Genomic DNA, 26,562 nt, shown 5'->3' with positions numbered 1-26,562 from the left:
CTCACCGCTTCTTCTAAATGACATTTCAAAATCCGAAGAGGTCTTGCTGTTTTACTGTTGCCACCTTTCTTCGATGAAAGAAAATATATTTTGTTTTTAATAAGAAACAAGTCTTGCTTTTACGAGCTTTGCATCTCGCTTTAACGAGAACATTTTCTCGCCTAAACGAGACACGGCGCTTAAGTTTATTTCCAAACTCTGGCAGTTTAATTCTTACGTGCAAATGAGACCAATAGCTTAAACATAATGCAATGTTTCAAGAAAACCAAAAACAGCACGAAAACACGCCATCCATTAACTCCGTGGTGTACAAAGTTATTTGACAGTTAAACGTCTGACAGATAAATCATGTCTCAAACTGCGTCGTCAACAGGATGACGATCCCAAACAAAAACAGAAAAAGAATGTGTGTGGTAATGGCCCATGCAACACATTTCTTTAAAATGCTGTGGTGCAGAAACAAACCTCTGGAAACCTTAATGAACTGAAGCAAAGTTGGAAAGATGAGTAAATTCTTTCCCACAATGATGTCAGAGATCAAACAGATCACAGAGGAAACTTTTCCCCCCTGAGTTACTCCTGCTAAAGTTAATTCTAGTTTTCTAGTTTCTTCAACACATGCAGCAAATCCCTGAGTAAAAATCATTTTAAATTTTTTCTTTGGAGGTTAAGGAACAGGTAAAACTATGTAGTTTGACATATTCCATTGCAACAGACTCGGGTTGCACTGCTGGTCCATCTTGATCCTCATTTACAGCCGAGTGTACTTGACAAACTGAATATTCTCTGCCAGTTGACATCGCATCCATGTGCAAAAAAAATTATAATAATAATAAAAAGGAAGGGGAAACAAACTATATATATATATATATATATATATATAACTGTCACTTTCAGGATGTTCTTACTTAGCGACCCCAATGGTATTAAAGGAAGATCATAAAGGAAGAAGAGTAGCAGTGGCCTTAGTAGTGCTGCTGTTCCAATGCACATAATTCAACTGATTTATTACTCCCTCAACAGGACATCGAGCTGAGCAGACACTTTTTAAAGACGCATCAGATGAAATCAGGTGCGTTAAAGCAGAACAACATCAAAACTCTGCAGGGAAGAGCAGCCTGCAGACCTGCAGAGAGAAACTCTGTCCAACTTTGGACATGGACAGTCTTTTGTTCTTATCTGGACAAGCATTACCTGCTTCAGTAGAGCATGCTGCAGATCTCACACTGATCCACGCTGCAACATCTGTCTTACATTGCAGACTTCAGAAGTCTCTTGGTTAGCCTTTTTGTTTGGATTTGGATTTTTTTTTTTTTTACATCGATTCATTTCTGCATTACCCGCAAGACGGGAAAATAAGAGCTGTAGCGACGTAAACTTTCCTTATGACACAAAACAAACTCATTTTAAACCTAAAACTGAAGCTTCTCATCCACTGAGGCAGGTGAGCTGCTGTCATGGTTGCCGGCAACAAGGCTAACCAATGGGTCTAACCCTGTTGCCTTGTTACGGTTAATTTACCTTTAAAAAAAAAAAAAAAAGATTCATTATCACAAAACAAATTCTGCGTCCAGAAGTAAAGCTTTGTTCCCAAAAGTTCAAATTTCCAAAACAAGTTCCAGGTATATAGATTTTTTTTTTTTTTTTATTACTGGAAAATTCTGCCACCACTTCGTTTTTTTTTTTATTTTTATCAAAAAGTAAATCCTGTTCCCATTCCACTGAACTGTAAAACCTGCAAGTCATCTGCAGAAACGGGAACCGGTTCCAGTTTTCCAGATGGCTGTGTTTTCTGACTATAACAGCTGTTTGCTTCTGCAGAGCGACACAACTGAATGGTCTGAGCCGTCCACTTTCAGGTAATAATTTACTTCTCGAGTCTCACTGGCGGCACGATCCTTATGAGGAACAGCAGCAGCCATTCACCTCGCTTTTACTCCACTTCACTTTTACCCTTCTTCTGTCTGTGTACCGACTGGCATCCATGAACTATTTAACAAACACTCCTCTGACCCGCAGTTCGCTCAACAAAAGCATAGATTGCATTTATTGTTGGTGGATGAGATGGCGAGCCGGAGCGAGGGCTCAGCCACCCTGCTGACCGCCAGCACTTCTCTAAATAAACCTACCGCCCTCCTCCCTCCCCACTTCTCCTCTTCATCCTGACTGGCACACACCCGGAGACTCACAGCCACTCGGTGAAATGGGCATCCACGCAAGCAAACGGGAGCTGCTCCCACACTGTCAGGCGCACATGTGAAAATCCACCAGCCTCCCTCTGGGGGACCATTAAGGGCAAAGTCAAGCCTGGCAATAAACGGTGCAAGGGTTTGCGGGAGGGGCGAGATGGGCAGCGGCAAAGATAGCTGTTCCAGGCTGAGTCACGAACGGGCGTGCAGCGCCACGGGCACCTGTCAGAGCTCTCTGCGGCTGAGCGGTCTGGACAACGCCCGCTGGACGTCCGTCATCCCCTCCGTGCATATGTTTGACAGCACGCTTCAAGTCTGGGATCAGGATCAGATATGTTGCGGAGCTGGTAATGATTAGCATGTGTTGATTGCTCCAATTAAGTTTCTTTCCAGGCACAGAGTCTCAGGAGGAAGGTTAACGAAAGCATTTAGCCCTTTTTTGGCTTTTTTTTTTTCTTTTTCCTTCTGGCTCATTATATGTGTGATTTTTCTTCCCCTCTTCCCCCCTTTTCGCTTGTGTTAAATTGAACAAAATTATAAGTTCAGCGGTGAATGTAATGTGTTAATTAGGGAAATAACTGTTCGCACAGATGATAATTTGGGACATGTACTACATTGTACAGCAACAAGCAAAAGCTGCTAAATGTAATGTTACCGTTTTGAAACAGAAAATAAATAACTGAAAGAGGTACAGTAAAATAAAGCAGCCTTGTTAAATAAGAGAGCCTTGAGATATCAAGGCAGTATTTGATCTTTTCCTACCTTTGTTTTCCACACTTCGTCATGTTGCAAACACAAACTTCAATGTACTTTACAAGAATTTGACGTGATGAAGCATCGCAAAGCAATGCAACGCAGAGAAAGAAAATCGGATTTACATTTTGCCACAAGTCATGTAGGGGGCACAGCAGCATCACGACAAGCATCTTTTAAACCATTTATTAAGGATAACATTTCAACAGAGGAGTTAATTCAGGTGTCCTGATCAGGGAAGATTCACAAATTTTGTAAACAAAAAGTTAAAAGCTTCTATATAAACTTTGCAGAGGTCAAGGGCGTTTTCAAGGCATGCATATATCAAAGAGTGACATGTCCACCTTCAGTGTGCAGAAGGTGGACGCAGAATCATACGTGTCTGAAATCAGGTCAAGCACATCGTTCTGTAACACACACATGGGTTCGTGTGTTGAATGGGATCATCTGGAGCTCAAATGACATATGGGTCATAGTAACACACTAGCAGAGAGCGGCAACAGATAAACAACATTCGTAGGTCAGAAGGTGTGACTTTGTAGAGCAGGAATGTCTGTGTCCAGTTCTCCAACACACCTGACTCACATGAAAGGCCCGTTACCAGGATTCTGCAGAGCTGAATGACCGAACGGAGGTGGAATCCGGTGATTTGATCCAGGTGTGTTGGAGAAGCGAAGCATCCAAAACTTGCAGGATTTTGTCTCTGGAGAACTGTGCACCCCTGCTGCGGAGATATTTTGGAATCATGTCGCAGAGATTATTTCACATTTCTGTAGAAGCTACAGCACCTGATACTTTTGGTTATTGTATCAGATTCTATAGACTGAGGTCAGATTGCTTTTACTGTGTCTACATTCGTAGCTCTGTCCATAAACAGTGGTTTCTCATGCAGTCCTGACTCATTATGCTCCCACCGCTCTGCTTCACTTCAACTGCATTTTTACCTAAAATTACGTCAACTAAGACGGCCTTTCCCAGTGCACATTAACTCTTTTCTGCAGCCATTTCTTTTATTAGTTTCTACTTCTCTCTTTTTTTATTAGTTTGATCATTTGTCTTGTTTTAGATAAGTATTCCTTCCATCCCTGATTGGAGACACATTGAGTTTCTTCAGTCAAATAAGTACTCATGTACTCATTCATCTTCAAAACTTTCCATCTTTAATGAAAAAACAACAAAATAGTTTTAATCTTGCTTAAATATTAAAAAAAACAACTTTTAAATATATTAAAAGAAAAAATTGAAAAGCAATAATGAACGTAAACCACAATTTTATTTCCAACAAAAAAGTAGCTGCTCCTTTAAAAATAGCCCATCTCTGCGTTTTCTTTTTTTTCTTCTCTGACATTAGTTTTTGTAAAAAAAAGCCCCAAGGCATCAGTTATATTTTCTAATACCCTTAGATTGATCAATTTTAAAAGATCCGGTGCATGGGAGCCGCACAGACGTGCTCCTTCTGTCTGGCTCTGCAGAAAACAGAGGATTTATCTGGATCTAATTTTGGAACTCCAGCCTGGTGCCACAGTCCTGATTCATGCAAGTACATCTATTCAGGACGGGGAGCCTGTTTAAAGCTCTCATACAATGGATGCTAAGATTTATCTTACCGGACAGGAGGACATGTTTATCTATCACAAACATCCTGTTGTGGGTTAAGATGAGGACAAGTTTGTTATCAAAATCAATGTTTATTGATATCAATGTTTTATCTCATTCAAGTTATCTGTTACTGGAGATAAGCTTTATTGTTATTTTGTCGCTAGTGACTCTCAAAATCAAATAGAAGAAGTCAAATTGTACCGTTTTAATCTCTGGTTTGTCTCTCAAGATCAGAGCTGAGACGCGTTTCAGGTCTTCAGCTCCGTTCCTGTAACCGTATTTCAGAGGAATAGAGAAGCTGACTTTTGCACTTTGAGACCTGAACTCTGGAATAATCTCCCTCTGGATCTGATGCAAGCAGCTACTTCCACTCGGGCTTTTAAGAGCTCCACTCAAGTCTCAGTGATCTGCCCTTGTCTTCACCTGAAGCCACTCATTACAGCCCTAATGCCACTTTCTACTCCATCGACTCCGACCCAGATACACTCCGCTGCAAAACACGCTTGTCTTTTGATTTTGCTGGCAGACGCTGGGTATGTGGTGGCAAAATAAAGCTTGTGTATAAAAATATATACACGCACACTTTTATGTCAATGTTCGCGAAAAGGCCAGGACATTTTTGAAAAGTGAAGAACAAGGCACTTGGGTGTTTCAGAGTTGTATCTATTTAATAGAGTGCCCTGTTGCGAGCTCTTACAATTACATATTTTATACACTGCACTGTAAACATTGTAGAAAATAATTTTAGAAATGACAGCTGCTGCTGTTATGGTTACAGCTTCTAAACAGGATAGTGACAAACCCAACAGTGGTGACTGGGAGCATTGATGAGTAGAACTTGGCGAATAACTGTAGGAGATTGAAAGACTGCTGTAATTCTTTTTTTTAATCATATGTATTAAGGTTCTCAGAACAAATTTGGCTATTGCACTTCAGACTTCACTGACTCTTTTGACTAAAGCATCAAAATAATAAATAACTTCCTGTAACTGCAATCTGACATAAATATTCAGCTCCCATCTGTCACCTATCCAAGACCCAAAACTACCGCAGCCTTTGGTCACAGCCATGTTGAACATGTTGTGCGACATCAGAACAGTAATTTGCCAAACGGACAGAGTTTTCATCTCAAAGGCGGTGCGTTTGTCCCACTGTACAGCCCTGTGGTTTTCAAGACTTTTTTTTATTGGAAATATATTTGCAACGCTGGAGTAGAAGCACACCAGTCAACAATTTTACTTTTTTGTTTTTGTTGTTGTTGGACAGTTTTAATTTACGTCGGTAACATCTGATGGTTAAATGTATTTTTCGCAAAGACTGTATATAGAACAGAGCCACGTGACTAGACACAAACTGGGTCAATTCGGGTCATTGGAAGGCAGTCATCAGATAAGATCTAACTTTTTCCACAAAGTTGAGACATTTTTTTCTATATCCTACTGGAGGCTTCTAAAGAGACATGCTAATTCACATTTAAATCTGGATTTGGTGTGTAATAAAGAACATGAAGCCTGTGCAAGTTAGCATAATCCTAGAAAAATAATTAGCTTTAGCAGCTGTTACACTCTCTCTCTCTCTGATAACTCCTGCTTCGTTTAGCATTTCAAATGAGATTCAAAGTCTGTCTTTTCCTTCCTATCCTCCTGCACTTCCTCCTGATGACTCGGGAGTTGTCATTTAACCAAGACAGTGATTTGAGCTTTGGCTGTTTTAATCTCATGGGAGCAACAGTATCCAGGACAAACTCAGGCAAAGTGAGAAAGTTACTCCTCCGTGATTGGAAGACCCTCAGGGTTGAGAGGATGCTTCTCCAAAGACGGCCTGTGAGAACTGTGCAGCAGTATTAAAGTTAAAAGCATGACAATGCATGACATGCTGAGCAGGAGCACACAGTTTGACATCTTTGAAAAGATAAATTAAATCAAATGAAATGGCCATATGGTCAGAATGACAGCATCGTCAGTCTCCAGATTAAGGAGAGATTATCCATGGGATGAAACCAGGTCCAATGTGTGCCTACGTTCTTGGATGGCACCATTGACAGATTGAGTAAAGTTAAGAGTCTATTAAATCCAGGAAGTCCTTGACAAGCAGCTTCTCTGGACAGCAGACATAAATATTTAAATCCCCTACCTGTAAAATCCAGTCATATCCCGACACAAAATCTGCTAAAATAAAACCCCCGAAAGTTAGCAAAGAAGTTGTTTTTATGTTTTAGAGGCCAATAAATTGCAGCACAGAGCTGCAAAGTTGGATAGTCGGCAGGCAGGGGGAAGCTGCTTACAGGTGAAATGTGATGTGTTGATCGCCACTATGCTTGAGAATTAAAATGTGCACAAACGCCCAGCAGTAATTCAGAAACTAAAGTGACTCAACAGTAGAAATGTTAAATAGGATCCAGATCATAAGAAAAAAAGATTGTCACCAATCTGGCAATCTGACACGAGGTCCATTGGACTGGACACAAGATTATGCCCATTATTAGCAAACTGCATCAGTAAATCTGCAGACAGATGTAACTACCAGGAGTGTACGGCAATCATAGGACAGTTTGAAACAGACATGTTGGATGTCGCACATTAGGTTCAACATAAACGTGCACAAAATAGAGAACGGCAAGTCGCCTAAACATATCCCCCACTCTTTTCCTCAATATGCTAAATTTAGACCTAATGTCATTTTGGCACCCCGTCTTATGATGCAACTTGGAAAAAAACAACCTTTAAATGTTTCTGAACACTTACTTTGACCTCAGCTGGGAATGGGGACACGGAAAGATGGGATTTTTGAGGAAAAAACCAGCTGTGAATTCCACTGCACTTATACGCTGCAGCAACATGGGTCTACAGGGAGGAAAAGTACAACTGCTCAACAGATGGACCATAAATGCTGCATTAGATACTTTGTATGGAGTGTTTTTACAATGTGGGTTAAGACGGGGTGTAAAGGTTCATAAAACCTCATCAAAAAAAATTAACCTCATAGAAAATGTTATAAAAATTTTTTTATAGTTTCCTTTTTCTGTAATTATTATTATTCATTTGTTTTTATGTTGACAAGAAACAGGAACAAAAGCACAAAAAAATAACTAAAATAATAACAAAGCTTCAAATATTTTCAGTTTGTTGGGAACCTCGAGATCAACCCCAAGAATTTACACAAGTCAATATATTGTCAAAAGTATCTCTCCTAAGTCATTTAGATTCATCCATTTGGGATAAATTCTGTTTCCACTTGATCAATAGCAGAACATTGCTACTACAACGAAAGATGCTAATCTTATAAAGCATAGTCTATTTGTACCAGGTTATAAAATATCTATTTATGTTTTAAACATAGCTAAAGTTCAGTCAGATTGCATAGAAGCCTGTAAACATATATTTTCAAGTTTTGCCACTAACATTTCACTGAGTTTGGGTCTTAACTTTGACTAGGCCATTATGTCACATATTTAACCCATTTTATAGAAGATGCTTCCTAACGGTAAATCTCCAAGCCGTCCTCAAGTCTTTTGCAGCTTCTACTGCTAAGCTCTATCCATCCTCACTTCCACTTTGACAAGCCTCCCTGTAACTGCTGATGGAAACTATCCCCACAGCATGACACCGTCACCACCATGCTATCTAGCAGACCTCCATGTTTCAAAGAACAGCTGAATTTATACCGAGAAATTACACATAAGAGATTAACTAGAGAAGGCAGATGCTGGATTTCATTCAAGTGAGGAAATTTTGTAAAATTATTTGAACTTTATCTCAATTATTAGGCAAACATCATAATGTTCTGATAAAATACACTGAGGTTTCCCTTCATGGAAGAAGGTAGGGACATTTTTACAAATTTTAGAAGATAAATTATTTCTCTTAATAAATACTGAATGAAATGAATGCATGTTTTCCATGTATTGTTTTGTCAGCTGCAGTGACAGCAAAAACATTTAAGATAAACTATAGTTGGGAGTTAATCCTAAATATTTAATTTCTGACCTAAAAAGGCACCAAAAAAAATTGCCATTCAAGGAAGGCTTTCTGAGATCTCTGCATGCAACATTTTGACCTTCTTTTCTGTTTTTCACAGTTTTTGTGTGTGTGTGTGTGTGTGGGGGGGTGTGTGTGTGTGTGTGTGTGTGCGTGCGTGCGTGCGTGTGGAGTACAGACACACAGAAGTATGTTTTTGTACAACAAATCTGTCTTCGCTTCAGTTTAAGCCCAATGAGGACATGAATTTTCCCTCAGCTCAGCTCTGAACAAACAGTCATGAACTCTGCAGAACCCTCGCAGCTTCGTCGGACCATGCAGACCCACGAGCGTCTTAGGAGAATTTATGACTTTAACTGTGTGATGATTTCAAGACTTTCCCCTCAAAAACACCGTTTTGTGTTTACATCTAAATATTACAGAAAGGTTTTTGCAGAAAAGCTCCTTGGTGAATAAAGGAAACCTTGATTCTCGGTAGCAACGGAAATTAAATTAGATACACCCTGTTTAGGCGGCTTGCCTGCATTCCTTAGTGACTATTTTGGTTCCTGCGCATTTCTCTTTTATTTTGGGCAGCACCTTTTACAACTTCCAAAACCTGTCAAGTGTCTCGGTGAAGATAACTCAAAATGTCTTCGCTGCAAAACATCTGAACGTTAAGATTTCAGAATAAAGCTTGTGAGTGTAATTAATGGCGTTGTGGAGCAATAGCTTAAATTACACAGTTTGTAAAGGACGTCAAACTGTCAGAGGAAGACTATTTCTACCTCACATTCATCTGTCATCATAACCCCGTAGTGAAATATATCAGACTGTTACTCAAGCCCAACAAGGAGTTTATATAAAGCTCTGTTAGCTTTGAATATCCCAAAACAGACACCTCCTCTTGACGACAACGGACCATTTTTGTTGAACTTTCAGTATCTTGTTTCCATAAACAAGATCAGCAAAAAAAAAAAAAAAAAATCTGATGACCAAAAAACAGTCGTGAAAGCACCAGGGTGTAAATATCTCTAGGCAAGACAACGCTTTTTAAAAATTTTTTATTTGCAACAAGTTTACGAGTCATTGAATCAAAATAAGGGCAAAATAATTTAAAAGTTTGACAGCATGTGAAAATGAACCACATGTAATTAATTATTTGATTATGTTCTGAAAGATACATTTATAGAAAATATTTGAGATGTTTCTTTCCAAAATGCTGCCACCAAAGAACGCCTCCAGAAAACATTACAAGCTACTAACAACTACTTTCATTAGACAGAGAGTAACTGCATGGCTTCTGGCTGTTTTCATTGAAAACAACTTCCTGGGTGTTAAATACCATCAGCAACTCCAGTGGCGGATATTATGACCCCGTTCTGGAGTCGGATTTGTTTGGCTTAGCCAACAAACAACAAATGACTCTCCAAATAGAAATGCTTTAAGTAACCTCTGGAAAAGATCTAGTTTTTCCTAAATAACTTCTGAATTATATTTGCAGAATTATGTGACGTTTCATCTTGAGTTCAGACACAAGGCGTTATTGCTGATCTTAGGCGATGACTGGCAGCTGCTATGATGAAGCCGTGGTGTTTCACATGGTTCAATTTTTTAAACATGCAAGTGTCTTCGGGAATTTTCCCAAGGAGCTTTCGAGATTCAAGGTTTAATGGCCTTTGTTTTCTGGTCACCTCAGAGACGTTAAATGGCCTCAGATTTTCTGGAAAAATCTTCAAATATTCTCCTTTGGTTGGGATTCCTTCCGTCTCAACAATATTCCCAGTTCTAGACACTTTAGACCTACAGTCGTCTTTTACTGTGGATACCGCAAGGTCTTAAGAGACACTTCTCACTAGGTTTCTTTCTAGGATCTTTGAAATCTTCTGCATCCTGCGGGCTTGTGTTGAGAGACTCTCCATTTTACCTTGATTTTACAAGGCTTGAGCAGCACAATGTAAAAGCACATCACTGTGCAAAAGTGCGGCGTCTGATTCTGCCGTTCTTCACTGGAAGCTACACAGAGTGTATTCATTTTACTGACTACGTCCTCCTTTCTCGTCCACTAAAAACACGCTGGTTAAGTTAAAATGTTACTTTAAGTCCAAGTCCGCCAGGTGTTTGAATCATTTTTGGCTAAACTGCTTAACATGACTAAATATGAAAGAGAAGATTGCAGCTTCTTATCTTTCCATTGCTACATTTCCCGTCATCAGCCGCATGTTGCAACAGGAGAGATATAATTTCCTGATACTGGGATCTGCCAATCAATGTGAATTCATCAGCTGTGATGCATCAAACTGAAACATAATCTAATTTTTATAATTACTCCGCACCAAAAAAAAAGCCCCCCTATCAATCAAGTTTAAGATTCGCAGTGTTTACCACATAATCCCAGCATTAAACCACTTTCATCTTATTAAACAGAACATACAACTGCGACTGATGAGGATGTGGTTAGCATTTAAATTAAAATCTTCTGCATGACTCCACCACTGAAAACCCTGACTCATCTGCTCCTTTTCTTTCTCTTTTTTTTTTTTAAATGTACGCTCTTGAGTGTTTTCTGAGTAACATCAATCTCAGAGAAAGTTTTGTGGCCTTTTGTTAAGTGTTCGTGATGTTTAAAAAGAATCCGACTGTCAGCTCAAGGGAACGGAACGGGAGACCTTGGGCAAAAATAATGTATTCACACGTCACCGAATGAAGAGAAAGGTTGCCAGGATGGCGCTTCAGCAGCACTTTGGGAAGAAACAAAAAGAAAAAAAAAGATGTTTTATCATATGTTCTTCATTTACCTCCTGTTACAACTTACTACATAACTGATGTTTGAAGTAACCACTACAGTTGCTGCAGGTATCATTTGTTAATTCTCTACAATTTATCGAGTTTAAGTATTTAAACCACCAACGGCTTTCAAGCAAAGAAACGCTCTCAGCTATTGACCTTTACTTCTAAAGCCAGCCACCGGGCAATCTTTCTGGGCTGTTAGGCCAAATGCGAGTGGAGATTACTTTAATCCTGAATGTGCAACAAACCCCACAGAGTCAAATTACTGATGATCTGCGATCGACTTCCAGCCCGGCTCACTTTCTCTCTGGAGAGGCTCCTCAAGGTTCAGGAGTTCAGACTTTCAAAATACAAAGAAATGTTTGCTTTCATCTTGTTTAGTTAATTTTTTGTTTACTTTAAGACAGAGAGCTGCGGTGGCCTAAATACAGGCCGACTGCTAAGCAAACCCTTTGTTAATACGTTTATTACTGCTACTGTAGCCCTGAGATTTTATAGTTAAAAACTATAAAGCAGGACAAGTGCGAGGCAAATTCAGCATTTTGACAATGAATCGTGACAGTGACAGATGACGTGATTTTATTGTCAGTTTACGCAAGCACATTTCTAGGTCCTGAACAAAGTGTTTTGTTTCCTCTTGCTCAGAAAGGAGCAGGTTCTGATATAAATCCATTTTGGGGGGATAAAAATGTTGCCAGCAAGCCCACAGGGGTTAGATTTAACACAAATTGTAAATTTGCATTGTTGGAAAATGAATAAAATTGACATTTTAATTTATTTGCACATGATGAAAAGCAGTAAACTACCCCTGTTTGAAGGAAGTTTTTTTTTTTCCCCCAGTGCAAATAATCCTGAAAATATGAATTAAAATTTTGATAAAACAAAAAGGTTTTCTTGTTTTCTGACTTCTTTCTGATTTTTTTTTATTATTAAAAAAGTGTGTTCTTTTTTTCCTGTGTAATTCTGATTTGTCATTTTATATTTGTTCAGCAGCTGAAAACTTTTTTATTCATATGCATATTATTTTTTTTCTTATGACTTTACTATGACTCAAAGAGTTTTCTTAAACAACAAAGGAAAGAACAAGACCACATTTAGTAATTTCGTGAAGATTATATCACATTTTTAAAAGCTCATTACTTGTAATACAACCTATTTTCCTTTTTATGTGTCTGGATGAACACATTTACAAAGTGCAGCATTCGATCTTTGTAAATGGTTATAGTGAGTTTGGCCATGAAATGTTTTAAACAGGGATTAGACTGATGTTACAACAGAGACTTATGCAACATTAAAAAAAAAAAAGTTTACATAAACATACTCAGACTTCAAACACTCAAAAATTTCAACATAAAAATGTGGAGAGCGCACTCGTAAAACAAAGTTTTTAAGGACACACAAAACAATTTTCTTGCACGTCGTTGCACTTTTCCTATCATATTACGGAAATATTTTATAACTGTTAGTCGTTTCCAAACTCTGCAGCTTTTTTCCAACTTCAGAGCAGCGCAGATGCCATAAAGTCATTGTTTATCCACCCGAGATTCAACTTCTCTGTTTTTCCTTCACCCTTTGCACCCTCACAGCTTAGTTTTACACCACAGCTGGCCGTGGTTTTCAAAGAAAAAAAAGATAGAAAAAGTCACTTTTGTTTAGCGTCACAAAGAAAAGAGGAGTGTGAATGTCCTTCAGAAAGTGGTGGAGACTAAACTAAGCTAAAAGACACCAATATCGCCTGTACATTCCCACTAAACGGCGGGCCAGCTAAACATTTAGGCTGCACTTATTTGTCACCTCAAAGAAGAAACAGATAATTAAATCAGGCGAGACATGTGAGTATGATCGATGTCCACAAGTCTGATGTTATCCTTGGGTACAATTTCCAGACTCCAATGGGAAACCACTTTCCTCTGTTCAAACAATTATATGCAAGTGCAAACAGAATAGGAAAGTGTCTCAGAAATGAAAGTTTTTTGTTTTTTTATCACGTTTTAATTTAGTTTTTTTTTTTTGTTTTTTTTTAAAGGACCAAATTCAGGGCAGAACTGTGGTGAATATTTTAGTAGACCAGAACAAATGCAGAGTTTTTGAAACATGGGACACAAATGAACTGGGAGACAGACAAAAAAACAAAAAAAAAAAGTAGAGAAGGACTCCAGGAATAAACAATGAATATCCACGAGCTTAAATACTGAAGAGTGTGAGCGCTGACAAGAGGCAGGTGGCTGATTAGAAACAGGGTGCAGCTGGGAGAGAAGGCAAACAGGCAGACTGATGCAATATGAATGATAAATTGAGACAGAAAGGCTGAACTAGGACTGGAAGAAGAAGTAACGAATGAAAAGAATATTAGCAACCAAAGAGAAAAGAACAAAACAATGTAGACATTAAATAAATGAAAGTCCATGTAAGACAAGACCTTTGGAGCAATACTGAATATGTCAAAATCTGTTGAGCAATAATAAAAATCATGAACTGAATTATTAAAACCTTTCGAACGCCACTCAATAAAACACAGACATATTATTTGGAATATGATGATGTAGTGGAATTGGCTACTTTTTCATCATGCTGTTCGTATATCAAGAGTAGCAAAAGCAGAGTGTGAGGTAGTTTCAGTTTTACAGAAGCAGGTAAATCCCATTCAGGACCACAACTTGTCACGATGACACACACAGAGATGTGAAGTGGGAAAAAAAAACAAAAAAACAAATCAGCTTGTGACAGCTGATAAATGTATGACTGAATTATTAATTTTGAGAAGAGATTTTTCCCTCAGACAGCATCAAATTAAATTTGCAAAGCTGATACAGCATGGTAGCTTCAGTTAGAACGACTTCAGTCTAAACATTTTCACGAGCAAGTTCAAAAAAAGTTCAGCCCCAGAAGCTCTAAAAATAAATGTAAATTAGACTATTCGGCACTAGAATTTTAAATTGGTTGGTGTAGATTTTACTGAAAACAATAAAAAAAAGTGGTAAATTATTCAACATTTAACTGCATGTTCTGCAGCAAACCTCAAATCTCTTGCCGTATAAAAACACAATAATGAAATAAACTGCCCATGGTTTATGTGCAACAAACGTAATGTAATTTCTTCAGAAGAACTTTGGCTATAAATAGAAGAGGAATAATTAGATTTTTAATTCCTAACTTGATTTTCTTTCTATTGACACAATAACAAACGCAAACGACTGAAGAGACCTCAGAGACCTCGGAGACTTATCAGGCTTAAGTGCTTCAGACGTCAGTAATTCAGCCTCGATTTTAAGATAAGGCCTTTTCCTCTTTTCACCGTTTAGGGCTGACAGAGACACTTTTTCACAGTTGGGTTTTTCTTCTGTACTTTTCCGGTCATATTGATTTGATCTTCTATGAGCATTTCCAGCTTTAATAACTTCTGCATCCATGATCTTTTTTCCTTGATCTTTTTAAAATTTCACGTGTCTTCTCACTAATTTATATGCTCATGGTAATTTCTGCAAACAAAAACAGGATTTGCCCACAGGGTAAAAGTGGAGAGAAGAAACTGGGTGTGAGAGAGACGCTGATTTATAGTGCTGTGAAGTTTGCAAATTTCTTGTGTTTTTACTGTCTTCTCACACTTAAGTTGTTTCAGACCCATAAGCACATTTTAATATCAGAGAAAGATCAGTGAAGTGAAAACAAAATGCAGTTCTTAAATGACGATTTCATTCATTGACGGAAAAATTTGGATATTTTATATATTATTCTGTATAAGAATATATAGTATTCATTTGACCTTAAGCTAAAGCACTCTTGAATTACACAGAAGTCCACTTCTGACCAATGGTTTTCAAGTGGCATAGTCAAAGTCTGGACTTTTAAATTTATACTAAATGCTGTAGGGTGATTTTAAACAGGCAGTTTATCCATCCATTCATTTTCTATACACCCTTATCCCTCGGTGGGGTCGGGAGGGGTGCTGGTGCCCATCTCCAGCTATTGCTCTGGGTGAGAGGCGGGGTACACCCTGGACAGGTCGCCAGTCTGTCACAGGGCAACACAGAGACAAACAACCATGCACACACACACTCACACCTAGGGGGCAATTTGGAGAGGCCAATTAACCTGATAGTCATGTTTTTGGACTGCGGGAGGAAACTGGAGTACCCAGAGAAAACCCATGGATGCACAGGGAGAACATGCAAACTTCATGCAGAAAGACCGGGGCTGGGAATCGAACCCAGAACCTTCTTGCTGCAAGGCAACAGCTCTACCAACTGCGCCACTGCGCAACCCAGGCAGTTTATGTAAAAAAAAAACTCCAATATGACAAAATAAAAACCAGTTTTCACAATACTTTGATGACATTATTTACCAACATAATCAACATAATCTATTATGAGGTTATTGGGCCTTTGACTTTTACGTAGGTGTTGGTTTGAATAGCTTACTTCCCTTAGTGAATAAAATGATGGTTTCAAAACTGTGTTTCGGATTTACTTGGATATTTGTCTGACATTAAATTTAGTTTGATCATCTGAAAGATTGAAGCGAAACAAAATGAAATATTTGTAAGGGGTACAAACTATTTTTCCACAGCACTGTAAATCTTGTATTTAATCTGCTGTGCCTCATTTTTTTACCGGGAGGATGCAACAGCCAGGACTTACTGGTGGTGTTGTATCTGACACCATAAAACATCTTGGGGCAGGGCCGGGACACCATCTGGCCAGCGCTGCTCCTGGGCCAGCAGGTGCCAATGCCATCGATGGAGGTTTCGCAGTAGATTCCTGAGCCTGAATGATGAGGGGGAAAAATAAAAAAAATACAAAAAATAAAAAACGTCAGCAGCAGTTGTGCATACATTTTCGCCTACAAATAGACATCACGAAACTGACAATGCAGCAGTCGTGTTGGAAATAAGCCGTGGCGCTGAATATCCTGCTCGTGTGTGCACAGGTTTTAATGATTACTCCTGTGCTTTGTTTCGCTGAGCCGAGAACATCGTCTCCGGTGCCCGATCTATTTCCAGCACAGCTCCCCCGTCTTTGATGTTAGTTTTAATAATCTTGGTTTGTGCCTAACTCGGCTCCCCTGTGTGGTATTCCACAGTGACTCTGCTTTGTAGTGACTTCGTGGGGAATCGGTTTAGCACGTCTGAGGGGCGTAACGTGTCCGACTCACCGCTCCACTGGCTCGTGGTGTTGCTCAGGGTTTGGTTCCAGGAGGCGACCAGGGACTGCACTGCAATCCAAAGGGAAACAAGCTTCATCAGCAAACGCAGTCTTCATTTGCACTTTTTATTCAAGGTTATAAAAATCTTATTAGATCTTTCTCAGCAGCAAGAGATGAGAAGGAATAAAGGGTGGCGGTAAACATCGGTGACGGACCTTTCCTGGAGCAATTCCAGGACGCTACCTGCCAAATATGAATCTAGACGTGCCCTGAAGGTCAGGCCATTATTTCTGCAATAACTCCACAGGATTTGGATAAAAAGAATCCGGAAATAAGGGATCCTCCCCTGGGGCAAAAGGTGGCACTCAATATTGAGCTTTCATCACCTCTTCCTGTAACTAGTGTTTTCACACGTATGTGGTGCGAAAAACACGAAAAAAAAAAAAAATTCCTAAACGTAGAGAAAAACAAAACAAGTTGTTTCCTGAAACATGACTTTGCAATTTCAAAAGTACTAATATGACCGAAAACATGAAAACTCTCTAAGGGACAATGTGATATTAGATTTTTCATCAGAATCTGTTAAACCTGAAAAGCTTGAAAATCTAAAAAAAAAAGATAAAAATTTGAAAAATTCCCATCTGTCTTGCCACCATTTCTAAGAGTACATTATTTTTCACACATAGAAAGAAAACACATAGAACTTCCATATGTGGAAGACAAAGTCATTTATTTATCGACATCATCTTGAAGATACACTCGTAGACACATTGATAAAAAAAACAAAAAAAACATTGTCAATGAGATATGTAGCTACTTATTGGCAACAGAAAAGGTTGGAGGGAGTCTGTTTGCTACAAAATGTATCTGAGAAGGAAACACTCATTTCTCTCTGTTAACAATACATTTTGCCCCAGATTTTTTAAATAACTGGAATGTTAGATTTAAAACAATGAACCCAGAACTAAGGAATGAAAGCTCAACATAATTTATGCATGGTAGTCAACAGACAGACTTTTGAGGTGACCTTGGTTATTGTTTGTGAGCATAAAGTTTGTCAGGTGAGAAAATGCTTTCTCTTACAGATTTTACTTCTCCTGCATCATCTGTTGCTAAACACCTAATGGTTTCTGCAGACTGCATGAAAATGAATAACTTATCTCCAAATGCTCCCCTGTGTGTTTTGCCCCAAAAGCTAGCTGCAGCAGCATCTTTATTTTCTCTGTGTCTGAGCCAAATAAATTGGAAAACAGAGTCCAGCTGTGATCTCTGTATTTTAGCTTCCCTTCCATCCATCACACACATTAGTTTGAAGTTCATTTTTACGGCTAACCTGAAAAGAACCACCTGAAAACAGACTTGCCGTACATAGATTAAGTGGTAAAACACAGTCTTCGGGACATTTCCAGGCGTACATGGTGCAGTAAAGTCAAACCTTCACATGTACGATGACAACCAGTTACGTGAAAAAAGTTACACTTGCACAACCACTGGATGGCTTTCCAATTACACCACTGCGTTTAATAGAGAGCTTTTAAAGTTCTCTGAAGGGTGCCACTTTGTTTTGTCTCCAAGACAACTTTTGGTCTTTCAGACAACTTTTCTCCAGAATTCCTCCTCCTCATTAATTAAATTGGACTATAAATCTTCACTAAATGAACCAATGTTAAAGACGGAGTGTTTTGCATCACTAATTTTCTCTGGTGTGGCCTGTGCGTATTTTGCATTGCGCAACAAGCTCGACGCTTCTGAAAAGGAAAGGCCGTAAAACTAATGGTATAGGTCAGGAAATTAATAGTGCAGAACTACTGTCTGAACATTACTGTTTGAAGTTATTGAAGCATTATACATGGACTTCAGCTGCGCGTGACATTATACGGCAATATAAATAAATTGGGTACGCAAGTCATTTAACAGCTCAGACTATTTTTAAGTGGAGATATTTAGGGCTATAGGAGAGCTACGCCATCGTGTCTCAGCATCATTCTGCTGCACAGTGGGATGCATTGTGTGGTTTAATTTGGAGGATTGGATGTCCCTGTAATCCTGCCAATGTGGGTGTTGGATCAAAAAATGGGTCGTTGAGGAAAGGCACCGATAAACAACCATCCTGGCATTTAGTTTGCAGGAATTATCTACTTGTTCATTATGCATCATCTGTCCATGAATGGAACATTTTAGCACCTCCATGAGAAAGCACCAAAAAAAGTACATAAAAGGCATTTCTTTCTTTAAAAGCAAGCACACAAATTTAGCGGTGTAGCATTTTTGCAGCCAAGAGAATATTTTTCATGTATTTAAAATAAAAACCAGTGTGTCGATAAAGAGAAAAAAAATTATTTTCACATATTTCCTCCTTCCAAATATTGATCTCTAGCTAATCAGTTGGTGATGCTTATTGTGACAGCAGGATACTCTTTAGCAGCAGTGGTAATATTTTCATATCTGATTTAAAATGAAACTAACATTTAGAAGGACAGACTGTGGTATTTTTCCTCAAGGTTATCATATGGTTTGAATTTTACACCAGACTATGCTTATGGAAAACAAAGACTTGTGAATCCAGTTGGATCAACCTGGGGCATTTTTGTTTTGAAAAAATAAAAATAAAGAGAGAGAGAAATATTTATATTTCCTGCTTTTCCTCAGTCTGTGAGCTCTACAAGGAAATTAAATAATAAAGACAGACATTTTGCCAATATTCAAGAGGACAAAGTTGAGACTGAAGATGAGGTTTTGGCATTTAGAGGTTATGGACATGAAAAAAAAAAAGAGACGACTGGAAATCAATTTAATCCCACAAGTGTTCTAACAGTCAAGCAGCTCAAACACTCAGGTCTGACAGCTCTGGGAAATAGCTGCTTGTAAAAAAAAAAGAATGAAAAAAAAACAAAACAGACTGCAGTGTTGTAATAAGAGTCGAGTTAATGCTCGTCTTCGACTTACGTGAGACATTCCCTGCCAGCAGAGCTTCACATGTCAGATCTGCTAAGGAGGCCGAGGGGAGGAGGCTCACAACGGCAAACACCTGCAGACAGTGAAGAGGAGAGCGACAGAGGTCAGGCTTAATCACAGAATCAAATATTAACATGTCTTCTCTCTGACCAGCTCAATGAATCTTTAATTCCTTTACAGGAAATAAGATTAAACTAAACCAAACCCAACGACCTTTTAGGACCCCTGAAAGAAACATAAGATCCTCCTGCTTTCCCCTTTTATAACTATAACAGTTATAAAATAATTGTTTTGTTTTTTTTTATCTTCTGACTTCAATCTGATTGAGAATTTGTGGACAGAGCTACAGATTATGGCGAAATACCACATGGACCGCAAAAACACGAGGGGCGTGACTTCGGTAATGACAATAAAGACATTTGTATTGGTTATTATGGTTTTAATGGTTGCTATGGAAAGTGTAGGAATAATTTTGTCATTTTTGCACTTCTAATTTAATAATTTAAAACAACAACAAAAAAATGTAAATAAAAACAAAAACTATTTACAGTGCTGCCTTTTGGTTGTTTCTATGGTTGCAGTTGGTAGCACTGTTGCCTTGCAGCAAAAACAGGTCCTGCAGCATCAAATCTCAGTCTGGTGTTTTTCTCCATGGAGTTTGGATGTTCTCCCTGTGTTTGTACGGGTTGTTTCTGGGTTCCTCATGTCCTTTAGGATGTTTGGTCTTTCAAGACTGCCACCAGGTACGAGGGTGTGAATGCATGGTTGTGTGTCTCTGTGTTGTCCTGTGAGGAACTGGCGATCTGTCCAGTATGCTAACCCCTTCTCACCTGATAACTACTGGAGAAAGGCACCGACCTCCCACCACCCTCAGAGAAAGAGCAGATACAGATAACAAATGGATTTTTTCATTTCTTTTATATTATTTTTAAAATCTCAACACTTGTCTCAATATTTTGCTTAATTAAAAAAAATAGAAGCCTTTTTTTTTGGCAATTACTCCTAACCTTTAACATCCTAATATTTATAGAAACAGGGGGGAGAAAAATCTTACATGGGTTGTACTCGTTAATTCAAAGCTTTTCTTTGTTTGCGCATAATTTTGGCATCGGGGTATTTTGCATCTGCAGATGGGAAAGAGAAACATTAAAAAATGCACATAATTATAATACTGCGGCATCCTCCGTCAGCCATGTCTCATGTGACAGAGTTGTGTTTCCACCAAGACAGCAGCATGAGATAAACAGCCCTCCTCTTTCACACAGAGGGATGGGAAACAACAGAATCTGTATTTGTGGTTTTACTGAATGATACCAAAGAGGAATCTGCTGTTTGGATTAATATTGCATCTGCACTCTTTGATCCTAAATGGGTTTCCTTCGCTTTGGACAGGGGGCCGAGCTGGAAACAGTTCAAACCAGGAAGCCTGGCGACACAATAAGAGGGGAGGCGAAGGGAATGGGGGGGGGTCGCGTTATGTGTCGCACTGGAGACATCTGGAAACCACTGATTCACAGCCAGCACACATGCAGCTCATGTTGGTAGTGATTTATAACACAAAACGAGACAGTCATCAGTTTGGCTTTCTTATCCCTCTCCATCAAATGCCAAACTGAGCTACACCTTACGACTGTCCAACAGTTTCCTGAACACAACCGGTCGGCTACGGTTACCCTATAGAGCCCAGGTTTCACTTCCTCCTTGAATAAAACATTCCCATTGATAATTTATCATTCGAAACCTTCCTTAAAATAGAAAATGATGGTAAAGTAGAACTTTAAGTTGATCACAGCTCATCAGTTATTTGTATTTAGATGCGCCGTCCGTTGATCAGGGTCGTGTTCATAACAGACAGTGTCAACGGCGTGAAATACCAAAAGGTTTTCATCAGGTCACATTATGGAAAAATGCTGGTGTGCCCCAGATTTCAGAGCAGAGTTCATAATGGCTTGCTGCGCCTGCTTTCACGCTCCCGTGAATCCAGACAGGTATCAGAAACGTACAGCAGCGACACTTCAAAACAACAACCAGCAAAAACAGCAACATAAACAACACAAGACTGCAAGAAGAACCTTGGATGTATGCCTCTCTGGGCAGGAAAAGGCATCTTGATTTTACCATTTTCAACCTTAATTGCAGTTTTGTGGTTAATAATTACTTGAACAGGTGTAGGTGTGCGCGCACGCGTGTGTGCGTGCGTGAAGTAGTATGCACAGAATCATTTTCATTTATTTTCAGCATACTGTAGACAGCAAGGGAGTAGTAAATAAAGTTACACCAGAGCAACAAATAAAACACTTACAAAAGCTGAACATCAGCATAATTAAAAACACTTAAAAAGTTATGAAAGAGGATTACAGCTATGGAAAACAGACTTCAGGGTAAAAGATGGGGAAGTAGCATGAAACTTTAAGTCATTTTCAGAATCTTACTTCTGGTCAGATGTTTACATGCTCTCAGTATCATACAAATTTCAGATTTTTTCCACTATTTACTTAAACATTTGAATTGATGACAATCTATGGTGGATTTCTTCTAACCCACTCAAACCCAGAAAATGTCCTTGCTGAAATGTAAACACCCATCTCCACTCCTATGTGCTTCATGTCTCTTGGGTAATTAGCAAGATGCTTTTTGTAGCCATCAAGAACCATCCGACCTCCTTCAATAAGACGTGGCAGGAGACGTGATGAATCTTGATCAGTTTGTTTATGTTCACACTACTTTTGCTGTTCCAACAAAAATTTGGCGCCAGAACTGTTTGGCTGATTTCCAACAAAAGGAAACGGAAGTAAGCTAAAAGAAGAAGAAAAAAAAAACATTTTTTTTTTAACAGATGGTAATGAAAAAAACAAAAATCTCAACCCCTCCACACAGCTCACTGTGCAAGCAGCAAATGCTTTGTCCACCCACAATGTCACTTTCCATATGTTAAGATGAAGAGCTTTAGCCATCTGGCTCAACCTGCAACGAGGGATGTGTTTATTACACAGATCTTTTGTTGAAAATGCATCAGCACTTTAGATGTCTTTATTTTATTTGTTCTTGGTTGTTTTTTTATTCATTTTTGTGTCAGAAAACAGCATGGAGATGACCTGGAATGACCCTCACCACTGCTTCCAAACTTATCTTTGTGGAAAACTTGTAGCTTACACTTAAAGCGAGGGTCAGTCAAGGAAACTAAATTAAATTATCTCTACTAATTCCTCCAAGGAGAATTATCACAACCTAAAATGATGCCAGTAACTCATCAATGAGTACAAAAAGCATGTGGTTGAAGCACAACTTGCTAAATAGCTTTTAGCCAACTGTTAGTGAGGGTGTTAGTATAAATTTGAGCTTCTATGTATAATTTAGACCTTTAGGAAAATCCATAATGGCCTGATTCAATTCTTATTTTTAGCAGTTGTTGTAATTGTTAGCTGTATAATCATTTCACTTCAAAAAAAGAACATCTGAACTGCATCGTTAAGAGCCCCAAAGTAGTTTGGCATTTTTTCCCATTAAAGGTGTCTATAAACCTCTTACTGGATTCGTTTCATCTCTTTAGATTCAGTACCAGCAAGAGCAGGTTAAAATACAAAAACAAGCTTTTCTTCTACTTAGGTCTTGCTTACTAAGCCCTGGAGAAATGAATGTCCTTTTAACGAAAATAAGAGGACAAAAAAAAAAAAAATCTGGATGAGGACGGTCCGGGCCAGACGTGACCCCAGCTGAGAAGCTGGCCCCTCGCCAAAATACGCATCGCCTGACTCCAGAGGAAAAGAAAGGGGGGGGGGCATTTTCCTTCAAGAAACTGGCTGAAATGCTCATCTAACTGATGTACCGATTCCAAAATGGGGTCCATTTATGGCTGATGGGTTTCTTGAGATGACAGCGCCGAAGTCTGCCATGCTATCTACAGTTAATCTAAACTGTATTTTGCTGTGGCAACCAATCTTGCAGCTATTTCTGGGTGGCATGCCGTCATCAGCAGCTGAATTCAGCCAAACTGTTAATTTACAAATGGAGAAAAAAAGGCCCCAAATCAACACATGCCAAGGCTCTGACTAATGGCGATTCATTTTCTTACACGTCTTATTTCATCCATTGTGAACAGGAATCCAGACGATACTTACCTTCCAACTTTTTAAAATCTCCATTAATGCCATCTAAGATTGACTGATTTTACTCTACCCTCGTATTAGGATAATGACTCACTCTATATAGTACTAAATAGCCACTTTATGACTAACACAAAGCTGCAAAGCCGCAAAGAGGCAGAAATTCCACTTTTCAAGACGAAGCTTAAAGTGAAATAATCTTCAAATCCAAATTGGAACAGCGGAAGCTACAAACCACTTGGACAGAAAATCAGCCTGTTTTATGTTTTAACATAAAACAAAACGTTTACCATAGCACTGTGCAGAATGACAACATTTCTGATAAAAAAAAATAAAGTATCATGTTGCCATTTCTATGCGAAACCATCAGTGTGAAAGAGTGAAAACTCCTGGATCTTCTACCCGTGACAGAAAAAGAACCACAACAGGTTTCTTAGATTTAAACATTAACCTACATTCGTTGCATTGACAAATGAATTTGTTTACCCTTCCAAACCATTGAATTCAGCTTGCATAATCACTTCCATTGCTACATCAGTATTACTTCATGTGGTACAAGTCATACAGATTGCTTCTACAGTACTCCTGACTGAACTTAAATGTAACCAACAATGTTTTGTAACTTTGCTAGTTAAAAACAAGAAGTCCTGGTGTTGACTTCAGTCTCAGCTTAGGTGGTCCTGAGTGCAAACCTATAATCAGCAAATTCCAGCCTAGTACCATAAAAATATGTGAAGCGGAAGTCCAGTGCAAGGTCAGCTGATGCTGAGAGGTTGAGTGTGAGGATGGTCAAAACTGTGCAGAATCAATAGCTACAGATGTCCAAAACACATGAGCCAAACAGATAAGACCAAGAGTGCAAATACATTATTGTGCATGGTTTCTGCGAATCGTAGCCATAAAATGTTATGTGTAAAGCATTTTCAGGAGTTGGGTTCAGCCCTTTGGTTCCAGTAAAGAAAGGCCTTCAGGAATAAATCTTGGTGTCCTGAAATATTACTTGGTATTGCAATCATTTTTTACCTTCTGGAAAATATCAAATAAAACAATATTTATCAATATTTTGTATGCGAGAAACCAGGAAAAATGCTAGTTGACTTTCAACACTTCAGATGGTGTTAGGCCTGTTTTTACACTTATGAACGGATGTGTTCTTTTGTATAGATTGAAAAAAAAAAGTAAGCATTTAAAGAAGGAGGGCGAGTACAAAATAATTTAGTAGTTTGAAAAAGCCTGACATGTCCAAAACATCAAGCAAACATCACAATAAATCTAAACACAAAAGCCTTTTTAGTATGCCAATTTATTCGTTCTTTCTTCATTCTCGCTGCATGAGAAACCACCTGGCTACTGTGACCAATTTAGCCACATGGGCTTAGGAGAACCTTGGAAAACTATTGTCACTCAGCACAGTTGGCTGCTGAATTGAGAAATGTAACCTGAAACGGTATTGCACAGTGGGGGGGGGAAGTCTGCTCAGAAACACAGCTGAGTTCTCTGGACTTGAGCTCTTCTGGGATGGACCTTACACAAAGGCTTCACCTCATAACTAGAAGGAACAGGCATCAAATCCAGCAGGTGAAAGATAAAAAAGATAAAAAATCATCCCTGTGATGAGGGAAATGTGTAAAAGCCACTATCTGGGTCGGCATCAAAGTCCAGTGGATGGCTGACCCGCATATTTTTGAAGATACCATTGTTGCAGAAGCATCTACTCTTTTTTTCCCCCCCCGGAGGCCGGGTTATTTAAGCAGGACAGTGCCATGCCTCAGTCTGCGCGGCATGCAGAAGCACGGCCTATTAAAGGTGTCTGAATGGCCTGAATGAGGTCCAGCCGCTGACTTCAATTATAAATATCTGGGGAACACTGAAGAGGAGAGTCTGACAACTATTACAAGGCTGATTAAGGACTCGGATTTCACTTGTAAAACTGCAGCGCTTCAATTTCAGGACAGGACAACAGCATACGCACCTCCCTCACAACCGTGTGCTGCTTTCCTTTTGTTTGAATGTAATTTTGTCTGTTGATTAAGGAAAAAAAAAAAAGTCAGCCCGAGTTGCATTCTGGAAATCAAATTAACCAGGAAGTAAATTAGTTTTCTTATCAAATATGTCTTTGTTACACTAAAATATAGCGGGATTTTGCAAATTACAAGAATATGTACATTGTGTTTGCAATGTAACAATAAAAAAACAAAGTAAAAAGAACAAAAAGCAGACAGAGGTAGAGCTACAGCAGCCTATTTGCTGGCTCTCATACAGCAGTTTTGTTTCTGCATGTTTCTGCCATATGAGGATTTCATGAAAAAGCAGTGGAGCGAAGAGGAGGAAAAAACCTTCCCCAAGTGAGTAAGTTAAAACACTCCGAAAGCTGCCCGAGGCCCAGCAGTAAAACATTTTGTAGTCCAGAGGAGCTGTTGATCCAAACCTTTTCTATTACAAGCATTTTGTGCCTCATTTTGTGCATACTTTGAGCTCATTATGTGATCCCCCCCCAATCTTTTCTCTGCTTTGGCTCGTTTCGGTTTTTGATCATTTCCAGAGTTAAGCACGACCGAGGTGACTGGTCATGTGTGCAGGAGTCTCTTTGCTGCCATGTTTGGTGTCACGATGACTCATTCTATTTGACTTATTTACTGCACTTGGCCTAGATGTGTAACAAAGCCAGAGATTGGAGCTCACATGTGTGTGCCGCTCTTTATTGTTTTCACAAAAGCATCCTGTGACCTGGAAGTGCTGTAGAACGAGTCAGTCAGACATTTGTTAACCTCAGCATGAACAAGCTGCCGATATAATAGCTGCAGGTCATAGGTGTGGTTCGTCAGCAAAATACAATGATCATTCCTCTGTTGCCCTTCCCTATCAATTACAGACAGAACAGAAGTACGAAGAGGAACGTTTTCTCTGTGCTTGATGGTCTTTTCTTTCCCCAGTTTGCATTACAATTTAAACTGTTGCACCACAGAACATATTTTATTCTTCTTCTGCTTTCCTTTATGCATTTGTTGTTCCTTTAGACACATTTACGTGTATAAACTTAAATCATTTTAAAAACTAAAGATTAGTATATCACAT

At 39.0% G+C, this 26,562-nt stretch overlaps 1 protein-coding gene across 1 annotated transcript in view; it reads right to left on the bottom strand.

Moving 5' to 3' along the window:
• The window catches only part of LOC103151070 (corticotropin-releasing factor receptor 1-like), a 78,646-nt gene that overhangs the window by 44,465 nt on the left and 7,619 nt on the right, over positions 1-26,562 (bottom strand). Inside the window, exons 2-4 of the mRNA XM_007570916.2 lie at positions 19,376-19,457; positions 16,439-16,498; positions 15,925-16,050 (exon numbers count right to left, since the gene is read on the bottom strand). Of these exons, the coding sequence (XP_007570978.1) occupies positions 15,925-16,050; positions 16,439-16,498; positions 19,376-19,457 (268 nt within the window). The remainder of the gene's footprint in view (positions 1-15,924; positions 16,051-16,438; positions 16,499-19,375; positions 19,458-26,562) is intronic.

Source organism: Poecilia formosa, unplaced genomic scaffold (genome assembly GCF_000485575.1).
Source record: "Poecilia formosa unplaced genomic scaffold, Poecilia_formosa-5.1.2 Scaffold7, whole genome shotgun sequence".
Taxonomy (NCBI): domain Eukaryota; kingdom Metazoa; phylum Chordata; class Actinopteri; order Cyprinodontiformes; family Poeciliidae; genus Poecilia; species Poecilia formosa.
The sequence above is the reverse complement of the archived record's forward strand: the minus strand, read 5'-3'. Positions and strand labels throughout refer to the sequence as shown.